This window comes from Oncorhynchus nerka, linkage group LG27 (genome assembly GCF_034236695.1).
Source record: "Oncorhynchus nerka isolate Pitt River linkage group LG27, Oner_Uvic_2.0, whole genome shotgun sequence".
Classification (NCBI taxonomy): domain Eukaryota; kingdom Metazoa; phylum Chordata; class Actinopteri; order Salmoniformes; family Salmonidae; genus Oncorhynchus; species Oncorhynchus nerka.
Genome location: NC_088422.1, coordinates 11,196,292 through 11,211,499, shown reverse-complemented (window position 1 = coordinate 11,211,499; position 15,208 = coordinate 11,196,292). Strand labels below are relative to the sequence as shown.

At 46.6% G+C, this 15,208-nt stretch overlaps 1 protein-coding gene across 2 annotated transcripts in view; it reads right to left on the bottom strand.

Moving 5' to 3' along the window:
* Positions 1 to 15,208, bottom strand: part of LOC115117131 (pikachurin) — a 53,190-nt gene that overhangs the window by 12,827 nt on the left and 25,155 nt on the right. For both annotated transcript variants that reach the window (XM_029645593.2, XM_065011379.1), the window contains exons 7-16: positions 13,466 to 13,632; positions 9,680 to 9,795; positions 8,366 to 8,786; positions 6,607 to 6,707; positions 6,407 to 6,507; positions 6,012 to 6,156; positions 5,488 to 5,677; positions 4,294 to 4,419; positions 2,139 to 2,382; positions 1,798 to 1,909 (exon numbers count right to left, since the gene is read on the bottom strand). In XM_029645593.2, coding sequence (XP_029501453.1) covers positions 1,798 to 1,909; positions 2,139 to 2,382; positions 4,294 to 4,419; positions 5,488 to 5,677; positions 6,012 to 6,156; positions 6,407 to 6,507; positions 6,607 to 6,707; positions 8,366 to 8,786; positions 9,680 to 9,795; positions 13,466 to 13,632 — 1,723 coding nt within the window. The remainder of the gene's footprint in view (positions 1 to 1,797; positions 1,910 to 2,138; positions 2,383 to 4,293; positions 4,420 to 5,487; positions 5,678 to 6,011; positions 6,157 to 6,406; positions 6,508 to 6,606; positions 6,708 to 8,365; positions 8,787 to 9,679; positions 9,796 to 13,465; positions 13,633 to 15,208) is intronic.

Here is a 15,208-nt window from a genome sequence, read left to right as displayed (position 1 = left end):
TGTCCTAGGTAACTTGGCTAAAATACTTGCTCGCTAGCTTAACTTCATGGGCAACGGCACGCCAGGCCAGCTAGTTAACATTAGCATACTAAGTCTAGCTACATCTTGAACTTCCATCCTCTCAGGCCAGGGGCACAACAATGTATGAATTAATGGTTGGATCAGAACCACCGCTATAATCATTGGCCAGTACGGAGAATTAAATTCAACCACAAGTCCATCATCATCCATGGCTACTTTAGGAAAGGGATGATTTTAGCTCGCTAGCCACCGGAGGACAACAACACAACGAGATGCAACAATTCATGTTTTTTTTCTGTCAATAATGACGTTTGGCTCGTGATGCGATGTGATTGGTCTGAAGACAAATTCAAACTGGCTTCCCTTGACACTTTTTTTGTGTGCACCAGGACCAATCACAGCTGAGCTCACTCCGTTTAGCTCAACGCTGATTGGCTATTATTTGATATATTTCTTTATCAAGGGAGGCCAAATGCTCGCTGGCTTTCCTTCCATTCAATGCTATGGGCGGCAACAATGTTTTTGCGACTTTCTCAAATCATCAGTAGCCCATATATGTTTGATTTCTAAGACATTATAAGGTTTGTATCATTCACAACTAATGTTGCCAAAGAACTCTAAATCCAGTGTATAGGACCAGTGTATAGCACCAGTGTATAGGACCAGTGTATAGCACCAGTGTATAGGACCAGTGTATAGGACCAGTGTATAGGACCAGTGTATAGCACCAGTGTATAGGACCAGTGTATAGCACCAGTGTATAGGACCAGTGTATAGGACCAGTGTATAGCACCAGTGTATAGGACTAGTGTATAGGACCAGTGTATAGGACTAGTGTATAGGACCAGTGTATAGCACCAGTGTATAGGACTAGTGTATAGGACCAGTGTATAGCACCAGTATATAGGACTAGTGTATAGGACCAGTGTATAGCACCAGTGTATAGGACTAGTGTATAGGACCAGTGTATAGGACCAGTGTATAGGACCAGTGTATAGGACCAGTGTATAGGACCAGTGTATAGCACCAGTGTATAGGACCAGTGTATAGGACCAGTGTATAGGACCAGTGTATAGCACCAGTGTATAGGACCAGTGTATAGCACCAGTGTAAAGCACCAGTGTATAGGACCAGTGTATAGGACCAGTGTATAGCACCAGTGTATAGGACCAGTGTATAGCACCAGTGTATAGGACCAGTGTATAGGACCTGTTTCAAATTATCACTTTAATGCTCAACATAGCCACTTCATATGTACACTTTTTCCGGACTGGGAAAAATAATGAATTATATTCTTATAACTATGAAATCATATAATATAAAATAATGGCACAGGACTTAAGCCTATCTTGTCTGCTAAATGAATAAGCCTACAGCCTAGGCATGGCACATAGCCAGATAACATACAATGGGCCAACTCATATTCTGTTTTTCTGAAATCCATTTTCTTCATATCATAATGTTTCTTTAGACCTGCCTAAAATAAATCATGCATTTATTGTGATGGTGTATTTTATTCAATTCATTTGTTTGACTTGTTAAAATGTAGATGTTCCAAAGGTCTGGCATCAGTGGCTTGTATGTGTGGAAGCCAGGAGATGCTAAACATGTTCATGTTAACGCGGCTGACAAAATGTTTTCTGGAAATCCCAATCGAACAATTCCCAGAATCAGGATAGAAAAGGACATCTGTAATTCTCCAACCAGGATTTCTGGAAAACCTGGGAATTTTTGGGAAAGTTATTGGAAATGTCAAATCCTAGTCCAGTCCTGTACCTCAGCTATGCCCTCCATGGGCCTCTGGTTGTCCACCTGCAGGATGCCACTCTTGGCTGTACGAGAGACCCGCAGCTCATGCCATGTGCCTATACTGACCTGCTCCTCACTCCTACACACACATGCACACACACGCACGCACACACACAGAGACACACATGCACACGCACATAAACAGACATAGACACACATACGCATACAGACAGGAAAAGCATTGGTCAAACAGTCATCATTTCCTATACATATGAACAAAGAGTTGCCAACACAAGTCTACAAACATTATAAAACAGTCGTGACAGAGTCATATCCTGTAAACATAGATCTTTCAATGAAGCCTGTACCTAATGACAGACCCTCCAGAGCCACAGTCAAAGCGGAACTCCACGTATCCTTCCACCAGGTTGATGGCCAAGAAGTCCCGGCTGCTGGCGTCGTCGCTGTAGAGCAGCGTGCCGTCAGGCCTGGCCGGCTGAAAGGTGATCTCAAACTCCATGAAGGACAGGTAACTGAGGAGGGACTGGGGCCAAGGGGCGCTGGCGTACGAAAACATGGTCTCGTTGAAGAGCGGCAGAGACAGCAGGAAACCTGGCAGTGGTTTGAGATAAAGTGACAGGTTTGGGATAGGGTGACAAGTTTGGGATAGGGTGACAGGTTTGGGATAGGGTGACAGGTTTGGGATAGGGTGACAGGTTTGGGATAGGGTGACAGGTTTGGGTTAGGGTGACAGGTTTGGGTTAGGGTGACAGGTTTGGGTTAGGGTGACAGGTTTGGGATAGGGTGACAGGTTTGGGATAGGGTGACAGGTTTGGGATAGGGTGACAGGTTTGGGTTAGGGTGACAGGTTTGGGATAGGGTGACGGGTTTGGGATAGGGTGACAGGTTTGGGATAGGGTGACAGGTTTGGGATAGGGTGACAGGTTTGGGATAGGGTGACAGGTTTGGGATAGGGTGACAGGTTTGGAATAGAGTGACAGGTTTGGGATAGGGTGACAGGTTTGGGATAGAGTGACAGGTTTGGGATAGAGTGACAGGTTTGGGATAAAGTGACAGGTTTGGGATTAAGTGACAGGTTTGGGATTAAGTGACAGGTTTGGGATAAAGTGACAGGTTTGGGATAAAGTGACAGGTTTGGGATAGGAGTTGGAAAATGTTTCAAAATCGAAACGCTGATCTTTCTAAGTAGAATTCAGGGTGTGGCTGATCTATCTAAGTAGCATACAGGGTGTGGCTGATCTATCTAAGTAGAATACAGGGTGTGGCTGATCTATCTAAGTAGCATACAGGGTGTGGCTGATCTATCTAAGTAGCATACGGGGTGTGGCTGATCTATATAAGTAGCATCAGGGTGTGGCTGATCTATCTAAGTAGCATACAGGGTGTGGCTGATCTATCTAAGTAGAATACAGGGTGTGGCTGATCTATCTAAGTAGCATACAGGGTGTGGCTGATCTATCTAAGTAGCATACAGGGTGTGGCTGATCTATCTAAGTAGCATACAGGGTGTGGCTGATCTATCTAAGTAGCATACGGGGTGTGGCTGATCTATCTAAGTAGCATACAGGGTGTGGCTGATCTATCTAAGTAGCATACAGGGTGTGGCTGATCTATCAAAGTAGCATACGGGGTGTGGCTGATCTATCTAAGTAGCATAAAGAGTGTGGCTGATCTATCTAAGTAGCATAGAGAGTGTGGCTGATCTATCTAAGCAGCATACAGAGTGTGGCTGATCTATCTAAGTAGCATACAGAGTGTGGCTGATCTATCTAAGTAGCATACAGAGTGTGGCTGATCTATCTAAGTAGCATACAGAGTGTGGCTGATCTATCTAAGTAGCATACAGAGTGTGGCTGATCTATCTAAGTAGCATACAGAGTGTGGCTGATCTATCTAAGCAGCATACAGAGTGTGGCTGATCTATCTAAGTAGCATACAGAGTGTGGCTGATCTATCTAAGTAGCATACAGAGTGTGGCTGATCTATCTAAGCAGCATACAGAGTGTGGCTGATCTATCTAAGCAGCATACAGAGTGTGGCTGATCTATCTAAGTAGAATACAGAGTGTGGCTGATCTATCTAAGTAGCATACAGGGTGTGGCTGATCTATCTAAGTAGAATACAGGGTGTGGCTGATCTTTCTAAGTAGCATACAGAGTGTGGCTGATCTATCTAAGTAGAATACAGGGTGTGGCTGATCTATCTAAGTAGCATACAGGGTGTGTAGCACAAGAAAGAAACATGTCTATGTCTGATGTCAAGTATAATTGAATGGGCAGAAGTCAGTATTTAATATCTAAATTTATTCACAATTGGCATTATACAGTTTGTGTTGTAGAGAAGTACAGTATGATGCATTCCAAATAGCACCCTGTTCCCTATATGGTGCACTACTTCTGACCAGAGCCCTATGGAACCCTATTCCCTACACAGTGCACTACTTTTGACCAGAGCCCTATGGGCCATGTGTGACGCAGACTAGAGGACAGAAAGATGACTCACTCTCTTCACAGAGCATGCCTCTGAAGCCCAGAGGGCACAGACAGATGTACCCGTCCGCTCGGTTGGCAAAGCAGATTCCTCTGTTGTCGCAGGTGATCATCTCACACACGCTGTCACTGCACTCACCTGGGGAACAAACGGAAAGGATACACACAGGCGCTGCAGGGTTTAAAGAAACAGTTCACAACAACAACAAAAAAGGTGTCCACTGTTAATACAATCCCAAGAAATTGTGCAGTCAAGTTTTCACTTTCAGAACAAAGCTACATTTCTGATGATGTGTTTCGTGTTTTATGATGATGATGAACTCTCTCTTTAACTGCCCCCATCTCTAAATTAACTATCCCTTTAACTGCCCTCTAATTCTAAATGAACTATCCCTTTAACTGCCCTCTAATTCTAAATGAACTATCCCTTTAACTGCCCTCTAATTCTAAATGAACTATCCCTTTAACTGCCCTCTAATTCTAAATGAACTATCCCTTTAACTGCCCTCTAATTCTAAATGAACTATCCCTTTAACTGCCCTCTAATTCTAAATGAACTATCCCTTTAACTGCCCTCTAACTCTAAATGAATTTACTTGTACAGCCAGACTTGACCAATAGATGGAATGTGGATGACATTACCACAGACGAAGAGCCAAGCGTAAGTGAAGTCTATTTTTTCACTGCTGTCTATCCCTATTCTACATATCATCATTATGGGATGGGATAATATCATATTTCTTTTGACAAATCACCTCATTGATTTCACCTATGTGGCGCTACAGTGTGAGTTACCACTTTGACACAGAGTGAGAACCAGTGGTGCATCTCCCTCGTTCTGTCGACTCTCATCAACATTGACTGTCCGTTCAACTCCACACCCGGTATAAATGCACTAATCAATATGGTGTCTGACTGTTGACCTACAGAAAGCCAGACAACTCTCCAGCTCAAATCTGACCTGGGGACAGATTCATTCCACAGACATGGCCAAAGACATGGGATGATGGACTACAGTACATCCGAATATTCATGGGATTTTGTACAAAGTGACAAATTCTGTTAGAAGTGCTAGAACTAAAACTAGAGGTAGAAGACTACGATTATAAGACTTGAATGAAAAACAAAGAAACATCAGAAACCATTGGGAATGAAGAGGAGCCAGCTGGACATCCAGACGTGTATGGATCGGACCCCCCTCCCTTACCGATGTCTGCCCCGCTCAGAGCGCTGCCTAGGGGCCAGGGTCTGAGATCCGTGGCCTTGTTGTTGATGGTCAGACTCTGCATGCAGCCCTGAAAGCCCCGGTTGCTCCCTGTGGCCCTGACCAACCAATAGGCACTGGGAGCCCCTCCCAAGTACAACGGGCTTCGGAATGTGATCTTGGTGTACTGTCCCTGTGGGGGAGAAAGAGAGGGTCAACCATTACAGTCAAGCAAATCTATAGCTAATCCTGTCAAGACATAAAAAGAGAAATAGAAAAAGCGATGCACTAAAGCTCTCTAATGAGAGGGATTATCACCTGTCAATCATGGAGGTATGCATCCCAAATGACACCCTATTCTCTATAGTGTGCACTACTTTTGACCAGAGTCCATAAGGTAGTGGTCCACTATGTAGGGAATCAGGTGCCATTTGATACACAGACCATTATAGATCATACTTCTATCTCAGTGAAATATCGACCCAATCTAAAATCTTGCTGGCTCCACTGGTGTGTTCTGCCCTCACCTGTGAGCGTCCTGAAATGGGCGTATCGTTGTCCATTCTCAGCCAGCCACTCATGCCGTCCCTGAATACGGTGACAGTGTGCCACTGTCCGGGCACCATGCGAGTCTCGCTGACTATCTGTGCTGCCCCAGTGCCACAGTTAAACCTGCAAAACCACAACACATTGTCTGTCTCCCCCGCCGCAACCACACTGACCCTATCACAGCATGCCTAATCACTGTCACACAGTCTGAGATGAATTTCCCCCTAAGTACAGATCTAGGATCAGCTTCTCCTCCCCCAATAATAACCTTAATTATTAGTGGGGAAAATGCAAGACTGACACAAGATCAGCATCAAGGGGCAAATTCAACCTACACCCTGACAAACCCGCCGCAACCACACTGGTCACACACCTGTAATGCAGCTTGCCTCGTACAAGAGCCAGAGAGGTGAAGTCTCCACGGCCATGCTCATTCTCCCCACAGTACAGCAACAAGCCATCCTCCGAGTCTGCCTAACACACAACACACACACAGAGATACAGACGGAAATACACACACAGACATGCACGGACCACACACACAGACACGCAACCAGTGGTATAGTACTGTACCTTGAATTCAAGGGTCATCTGAAAGGTCTGGTAAGAGTTCTTCAGAGGTTCAAAGGTCATGTGGGAGTGGCCATAGAACCTTGGGAACTGCACCGTCACTCCTGGCAAACACAGAGCAGGAAACACCAGCTCATCACTGTGTTTTACAATGGCATCCATCATGTCAGTGTGAACATGCAACACACTCAACTGAATTCAAATACTGGGGCTCAAAAACATAGGAGTGCAAGGCAGAACCAGGTGGAAGATCATGATGGTATTCATTAGGGCACACCGTGGCAAAAGGCTGTACAACGGAAAGCAAAAAGAGCGTTGGTTATTGGACAAGCTCAGGTATAGTCCATCCTTGTTTTAGTTTGTTTCTTCTGTTTGGTGAATAATGAATACGACCCAGTTGAATTTAGGTGAAACACAAACATTTTCGAAACTCTGACCCCCCCTTCTCCCCTTCTCCCTGTGCTCTACATGATCAATTTATGTTCATGACACACCAGAGACACCCTATCCACAGACCCTATCTCCACTAGAGAGACGTTTTCAGAGAAAGAGAGGACACAGATCATTTCCAGAAGGACCCAAACTCAGCCACTGTCTCTGGGGTACCCCCCCCCCCCACACACACACACACCAATTACAGAGGATAGAACACTCCGATTGCACAGGGTTGATCCATTCTCCCATGAGGAGAGGGGTTAAAAACACTTAATAAAGTCAGTCAAATTATTATTGTCAGGGTTTATAAGACTCAGGAGATAAGATGTGTTGAGTATATTTCGGAGGAGGAGCAGGAAGAGGAGAGGAGGCAGGGGAGAAAGAGGAGGAGCAGGCGGAGGGGGAGGAGCATGAAGAGGAGAGGAGGAGAAGCGTGAAGAGCAGGAGGATGAGGAGCAGGGGGAGGAGAAGCATGAAGAACAGGAGGAAGAGGAGCAGGGGGAGGAGAAGCATGAAGAGCAGGAGGATGAGGAGCAGGGGAGGAGAAGCATGAAGAGCAGGAGGATGAGGAGCAGGGGGAAGAGAAGCATGAAGAACAGGAGGAAGAGGAGCAGGGGAGGAGAAGCATGAAGAGCAGGAGGATGAGGAGCAGGGGAGGAGAAGCATGAAGAGCAGGAGGATGAGGAGCAGGGGGAAGAGAAGCATGAAGAGCAGGAGGATGAGGAGCAGGGGGAGGAGAAGCATGAAGAGCAGGAGGATGAGGAGCAGGGGGAGGAGAAGCATGAAGAACAGGAGGAAGAGGAGCAGGGGGAGGAGAAGCATGAAGAGCAGGCGGATGAGGAGCAGGGGAGGAGAAGCATGAAGAGCAGGAGGAAGAGGAGCAGGGGAGGAGAAGCATGAAGAGCAGGAGGAAGAGGAGCAGGGGAGGAGAGGCATGAAGAGCAGGAGGAAGAGGAGCAGGAGGAGAAGCATGAAGAGCAGGAGGAGGAGGAGGAGCAAGAGGAAGAGAAGCATGAAGAGCAGGAGGATGAGGAGCAGGAGGAGAAGCATGAAGAGCAGGACGAGGAGGAGGAGCAAGAGGAGGAGAAGCATGAAGAGCAGGAGGAAGAGGAGCAGGAGGAGAAGCATGAAGGGCAGGAGGAGGAGGAGGAGCAAGAGGAGGAGAAGCATGAAGAGCAGGAGGAAGAGAGGGAGGGGGAGGAGAGTCATGAAGAGAAGGGGAAGAGGAGCAGGGGGAGAAGAAAGCTGGCAAGTCCCTGTCCTAATCCAAGGTCCAAGTCCTGCCATCACAGGGTTAACACCCCTGACCTGACCTGGACTGACTCACCATAGGAGCAGATGTCACCACTGCGGCCCAGGTTGCAGTGGCAACGGGAGCCTCCGCTGTCGTAGTCACTGAGGCAGAAGCTGTCGGGGGGGCACACCGTGTCCTCACAGGCTAGGTCGTAGAGCCTGGGCACAGGGCCCATCCACTGGGTCATGAGGGGCGTGGGGGTGGTGTGAGGCAGGGTGGTGGAGGAAGGGCTGTCGGTGGTGGGGCTCATGGTGATCAGCTCAGGGGTGACGGGGGTAAGTGGGGAGCCCAGCTCTGGGTCAGAGGGGGGTGAGGGGAGGAGGATGGCGTTGGGTGTGGCCATGCCCATCCTGTAGATGACGTTCCCGCCTGGCTGAGAGGACGGCGTTCCAGACCGGGAACGGAGCTGGGATCTCTGGTTGTCACCGTTGGGAATGGCAGGGAACGGCTTCAGCTTCGAAACGGCAAGATGGAGTAAGAAGGATGCCACTGCCACGGTTAGTTTAGTTTGCTGGATTAGTTATTGGACAGACTGGGTGCATGCCTAAAACAAACAGTGTTGCCAAATGTATAGTTATACTTATAGAGCTGCTTTCCTGGACCCAAATGAACCCTATTCCTGGACCCAAATTAACCCTATTCCTGGACCCAAATGAACCCTATTCCTGGACCCAAATGAACCCTATTCCTGGACCCAAATGAACCCTATTCCTGTACCCAAATAAACCCTATTCCTGTACCCAAATGAACCCTATTCCTGGACCCAAATGAACCCTATTCCTGGACCCAAATGAACCCTATTCCTGGACCCAAAAGAACACTATTCCTGTACCCAAATGAACCCTATTCCTGGACCCAAATGAACCCTATTCCTGGACCCAAATGAACCCTATTCCTGGACCAAAAATACAATCTCAATGGATAATCTGCATTAAAAGTGCTTTTTGAACAAGGAAACCGGGAACATACGGTTGGTAAATATTTGCCCTGAGAATAGCCGGATTGGGATATGACTGAGATAAGGATAAGATTGGTAGGGTGGCTTTCCTAGGGCCGCTGGTTTATAGGGCCCCTGGTTTCTAGGCCCCTGGTTTCTAGGGCCCCTGGTTTCTTGGGCCCCTGGTTTCTAGGGCCCCTGGTTTCTAGGGCCCCTGGTTTCTAGGGCCCCTGGTTTCTAGGGCCCCTGTGACCGGTCTAGGGTGAATTTGCTCCTAGACACTGATCTTGGGACAGTTTTTCCTTTCCCCCACTAATGGTTAAGGTTAGGATTGAGAGAGGGTAAGAGGATCCTAGATCTGTACCTAAGGAAAACATAACCCCAGAGCCCTGATGTACATGATGACCCACCTCCTCAATGAAGACATCGTAGTCAGAGTCGTCTATGTCAAATCCGTCTTCATCTTTGATCTTGCCGTCTGTGATGTAGCGTTGGCCATAGCCGCTGCTGCCAACCTCTGCTGTGCCTATGGATATGGACACTATTATGTATGGAATTAAATCGACACAGTTGACAGTACAAGTACAGTATCAGCATCATGAGACAATGACAAGAGCACAGTGAGTCACAATGTCACAGTTAGTCTGACTCTCCAGACAGATTGACAGGTGGGGAACATAGAGTTCGAAATAGCTACCCATGCTAACACGGGCCTTGTGGCGAGTACTCTATCCAACTCTATGGTCGGGACTTGGTCGAGTGGGCAGCAAACACACAGGGAGCCCATGGTGCTGAGGATGATGATGATTAGCTAATAAATGTTGGTGGATGATCCCCTTTATAGGGATGGATGATATACAGTAGTAGCCTGGTCCTAGATCAGCTTGTGCTGTCGTGTCAAAGTTATAACAAGGAGTTTACATAATAGCACAAACAGATCTGGGACCAGGCTAATAGAGTAGTTGTCCCAGGTCTACCTGTCACAGTGTAGAGAGCTTTTTTCACCACATACTGGAACCTGTCCCCCAGATATACGACTGACCATGCAGATAGAGACCAGGCAGAGTCCGGCCAGACAGTAGGAAACAAAAACGCCATGATGTTTAGAATCCCCAACCTAAATGATTTATTTCACATATAATGCTGTGTGTCTGTGCAGAACAACCTCAAAATAATTACTCCTGACCATAACGTAGGAGTCAGGTAAGGTTACTGCTGACCATAACGTAGGAGTCAGGTAAGGTTACTGCTGACCATAACGTAGGAGTCAGGTAAGGTTACTGCTGATCATAACGTAGGAGTCAGGTAAGGTTACCGCTGATCATAACGTAGGAGTCAGGTAAGGTTACTGCTGACCATAACGTAGGAGTCAGGTAAGGTTACTACTGACCATAACGTAGGAGTCAGGTAAGGTTACTGCTGACCATAACGTAGGAGTCAGGTAAGGTTACTGCTGATCATAACGTAGGAGTCAGGTAAGGTTACTGCTGATCATAACGTAGGAGTCAGGTAAGGTTACTGCTGATCATAATGTAGGAGTGAGGTAAGGTTACTACTGACCATAACGTAGGAGTCAGGTAAGGTTACTGCTGACGATAATGTAGGAGTGAGGTAAGGTTACTGCTGATCATAACGTAGGAGTCAGGTAAGGTTACTGCTGACCATAACGTAGGAGTCAGGTAAGGTTACTGCTGATCATAACGTAGGAGTCAGGTAAGGTTACTGCTGATCATAACGTAGGAGTCAGGTAAGGTTACTGCTGATCATAATGTAGGAGTGAGGTAAGGTTACTGCTGACCATAACGTAGGAGTCAGGTAAGGTTACTGCTGATCATAACGTAGGAGTCAGGTAAGGTTACTGCTGATCATAATGTAGGAGTGAGGTAAGGTTACTGCTGATCATAATGTAGGAGTGAGGTAAGGTTACTGCTGACCATAACGTAGGAGTCAGGTAAGGTTACTGCTGACGATAATGTAGGAGTGAGGTAAGGTTACTGCTGACCATAATGTAGGAGTGAGGTAAGGTTACTGCTGACCATAATGTAGGAGTGAGGTAAGGTTACTGCTGACCATAATGTAGGAGTGAGGTAAGGTTACTGCTGACCATAATGTAGGAGTGAGGTAAGTTTACTGCTGACCATAATGTAGGAGTGAGGTAAGGTTACTGCTGACCATAATGTAGCAGTGAGGTAAGGTTACTGCTGACCATAATGTAGGAATGGGGTAAGGTTACTACTGACCATAACGTAGGAGTGGGGTAAGGTTACTACTGACCACAATGTAGGAGTGGGGTAAGGTTACTACTGACCACAATGTAGGAGTGGGGTAAGGTTACTGCTGACCACAATGTAGGAGTGGGGTAAGGTTACTACTGACCACAATGTAGGAGTGGGGTAAGGTTACTACTGACCATAATGTAGGAGTGAGATAAGGTTACTGCTGACCATAATGTAGGAGTCAGGTAAGGTTACTGCTGACCACAATGTAGGAGTGAGGTAAGGTTACTGCTGACCATAATGTAGGAGTGAGGTAAGGTTACTGCTGACCATAATGTAGGAGTGAGGTAAGGTTACTGCTGACCATAATGTAGGAGTGAGGTAAGGTTACTGCTGACCATAATGTAGGAGTGAGGTAAGTTTACTGCTGACCATAATGTAGGAGTGAGGTAAGGTTACTGCTGACCATAATGTAGCAGTGAGGTAAGGTTACTGCTGACCATAATGTAGGAATGGGGTAAGGTTACTACTGACCATAACGTAGGAGTGGGGTAAGGTTACTACTGACCACAATGTAGGAGTGGGGTAAGGTTACTACTGACCACAATGTAGGAGTGGGGTAAGGTTACTGCTGACCACAATGTAGGAGTGGGGTAAGGTTACTACTGACCACAATGTAGGAGTGGGGTAAGGTTACTACTGACCATAATGTAGGAGTGAGATAAGGTTACTGCTGACCATAATGTAGGAGTCAGGTAAGGTTACTGCTGACCACAATGTAGGAGTGGGGTAAGGTTACTACTGACCATAATGTAGGAGTGGAAATAAAATGGGTTGTGTTTAGTAAGGAGAAAACTTTTTCAATCAGAGTGAAAACAGAATGAGTCCTCAATGTGTTATGGTAACGATGATTGGCATTAAGTCCTCTTTATTCTTTGTTTTGTGGGAGGGAACTACAAATGGGGATGTGTAACGCTCCCCTCCCTGCTTCCCTCCCCTCACGTGCCCCATGTTTTTGGTCATGCAGGGAGGTAATTTGGAGATATGGGTGCTAGTCAAGTCCTGTACAAACCCGCCCTTCCCCGCGGGGGTCAAACCTCCCCCATCCCCCCGCTCTTAATCCTGTCTGATGAGGCCAGGGCGTAACCCGATTTTCGCCCTGTGAGGGGGGGCAGGCTTGTGACGCAGTGTGTTGGGACAGCCTCTCTATCCAAACCAACAGGACTTAAGATGCTTCATTCAGTCCAGTTTAACCCTGTGATTGCCACCATGTGTCTGCGCGCCATCCGCCCACCCACATGGCTCTAGGAGTTGGATTGACAGGACAACACCCACAGTCCTCCTCACAACATGGCATCAGGAACCTCTCTCTGTTCTATAAAGGGTTAAACTTGTCTCCAGTACCGATTGGGAGTCTTACCTCCAACCTGTATTTATAACCGTATGTTTACCTAATACAGTGTGTGTGCAAAACAAAACAAAAACACTTCCATACTTGCACACGTACACACACACACACCAGAGTAAAGCTTACTTGCTAATGTTTGTCCATAGACTGCCAGTCTACCATGGTCCCTTTCTCCCCTATAAAGACAGTACTGATCCGGAGCCTCAGGGTTATCTCTGGCAGCTTCCTAAATGGCATCCTATTCTCTATATAGTGCACTACATTTGACCAGGGCCCATAGGGATCTGTCAAAAGTAGTGCACTATGTAGGGAATAGTGTGCCATTTGTGACTCTCTCATATCAATAGCAATCAGCCCATAAACCTCCACCCACACCAATTGTAATTTACATTATTACAACAGGAAAATACAAATCTCTGGACCCAGTCTAAGTCTATCGCCATGGTCTAAGTCTATCTCCATGGACACACACACACACACACACACCTCTCTCTCTCTCACGCACGCTCGCACACGCTCGCTCGCACACACACACACACGCGCTCGCACACACACAGTGGCGGGGCAGTTACCAGGGGTGCGGATGGGGTTGTTGATGGCACTGGGAGGGCTCACTCCATGGACGTTGGCGGCTCGGACCACAAACTGGTACTCCGTGTCGGGACTTAACCCTTTCAGTACCATGGAGTTGGCTTCAATGGGCTCCCTGATGTAGGTCCACTCTGTGTCCATCTCAGGCCTGTATAGAGGAGACCATTCATATAGGAATTACACTGGTGCACTGACTAAAACACTATTCAGGTCATGCATTGAGAGAAAAGAAAAAATATCTCATGAAATAATGCATTTATTATTTTTTTTTTAACTGGGAGGAATATGGAGTGTGCAACTTAATTCATGGTCTGCGTTAGTCTGCACCTTGTGAAAGGGTGTGTTTCTCCAGCCTCGTGCTCTACTTAACTAGAGGGCCACTGACTGCATAACTTACAGGTTAGCTTACAGGGTTCTCACCACACACTGCACACCTGTCCTGCACACTTCCAGTCCCAACATGGTTCACAGGTCAAAGTTGAGTCTAAACACACTCGTCTTAACACAGAAACACAACTCATTCTCAACTGATTGGCAGGCAACACCGGGATAGTGTTTTCAGCAATTGTTCATGTGAAATTTAACATATGCTGTGGTCTAGAAATATAAGAGATATATTGATGTAGCTCCATTTAAACAACCATTTCAAATTTTTTTCAAAGTTGCCATTTGATATTAGAATCGGGCAACGGGTCAACCCAATTCCAAGTACTTGCTTGTTCTAGCAGGCGTGAAACAGTATCTTACTCTATTGGCTGGGAACATGAGGATATTACAAATCAGACAATTGTCTTGTCAGAAGCTTGGCAGGGTGAGGAGATCAGAGTTGAACATGTACAGATGGTACTTTCATTACGGTCCATCTCGCTTTTCTCAGTCAATGTTATTTTTTTAAATCAATACTTCTCATTTTAAATGGACTGTGTGTAGAAAACAGCTGTTCAAATAGAACCACTGTGGTTCGGTAGAGTAGAGAATTCAAACTGAAACATGCATTCTAGAGTGGAACAAATCTGCAAAAAGGTATGTAAACATTACTGTCTTCAGAGGGCTTTTCTTTTCTTTCTTCTTTTTCTCCCCAATTTGATGGTATCCAATTGGTAGTTTACAGTCTTGTCCCATCGCTGCAACTCCCCTACGGAGTCAGGAGAGGTGAAGGTCGAGAGCTGTGCGTCCTCCGAAACACGACCCAATCAAGCCGCACTGCTTCTTGACACAATGCCCACTTAACCCCAGAAGACAGCCGCACCAATGTGTCGGGGGAAAACACCGTACACCTGGCAACCGTGTCAGCGTGCACTGCGCCCGACCTGCCACAGGAGTCGCTAGTGCACGATGGAACGCTCCACTAATCACTCCTTCCATGGCCTCCAACTGCTCTTAAATGCTAGCAAAACCAAATGCATGCTTTTCAACCATTCGCTGCCCGCACCCGCCTGCCCGACTAGCATCACCACTCTGAACGGTTCTGACCTACAATACGTGGACAACTACAAATACCTAGGTGTCTGGCTAGACTGTAAACTATCCTTCCAGACTCATATCAAACATCTCCAATCCAAAATCAAATCTAGACTTATCCAAACTTACCCTCGTAAAACTGACTATCCTACCGATCCTCGACTTCGACGATGTCTACAAAATAGCTTCCAATACTCTACTCAGCAAACTGGATGCAGACTATCACAGTGCCATCCGTTTTGTTACCAAAGCGCCTTATACCA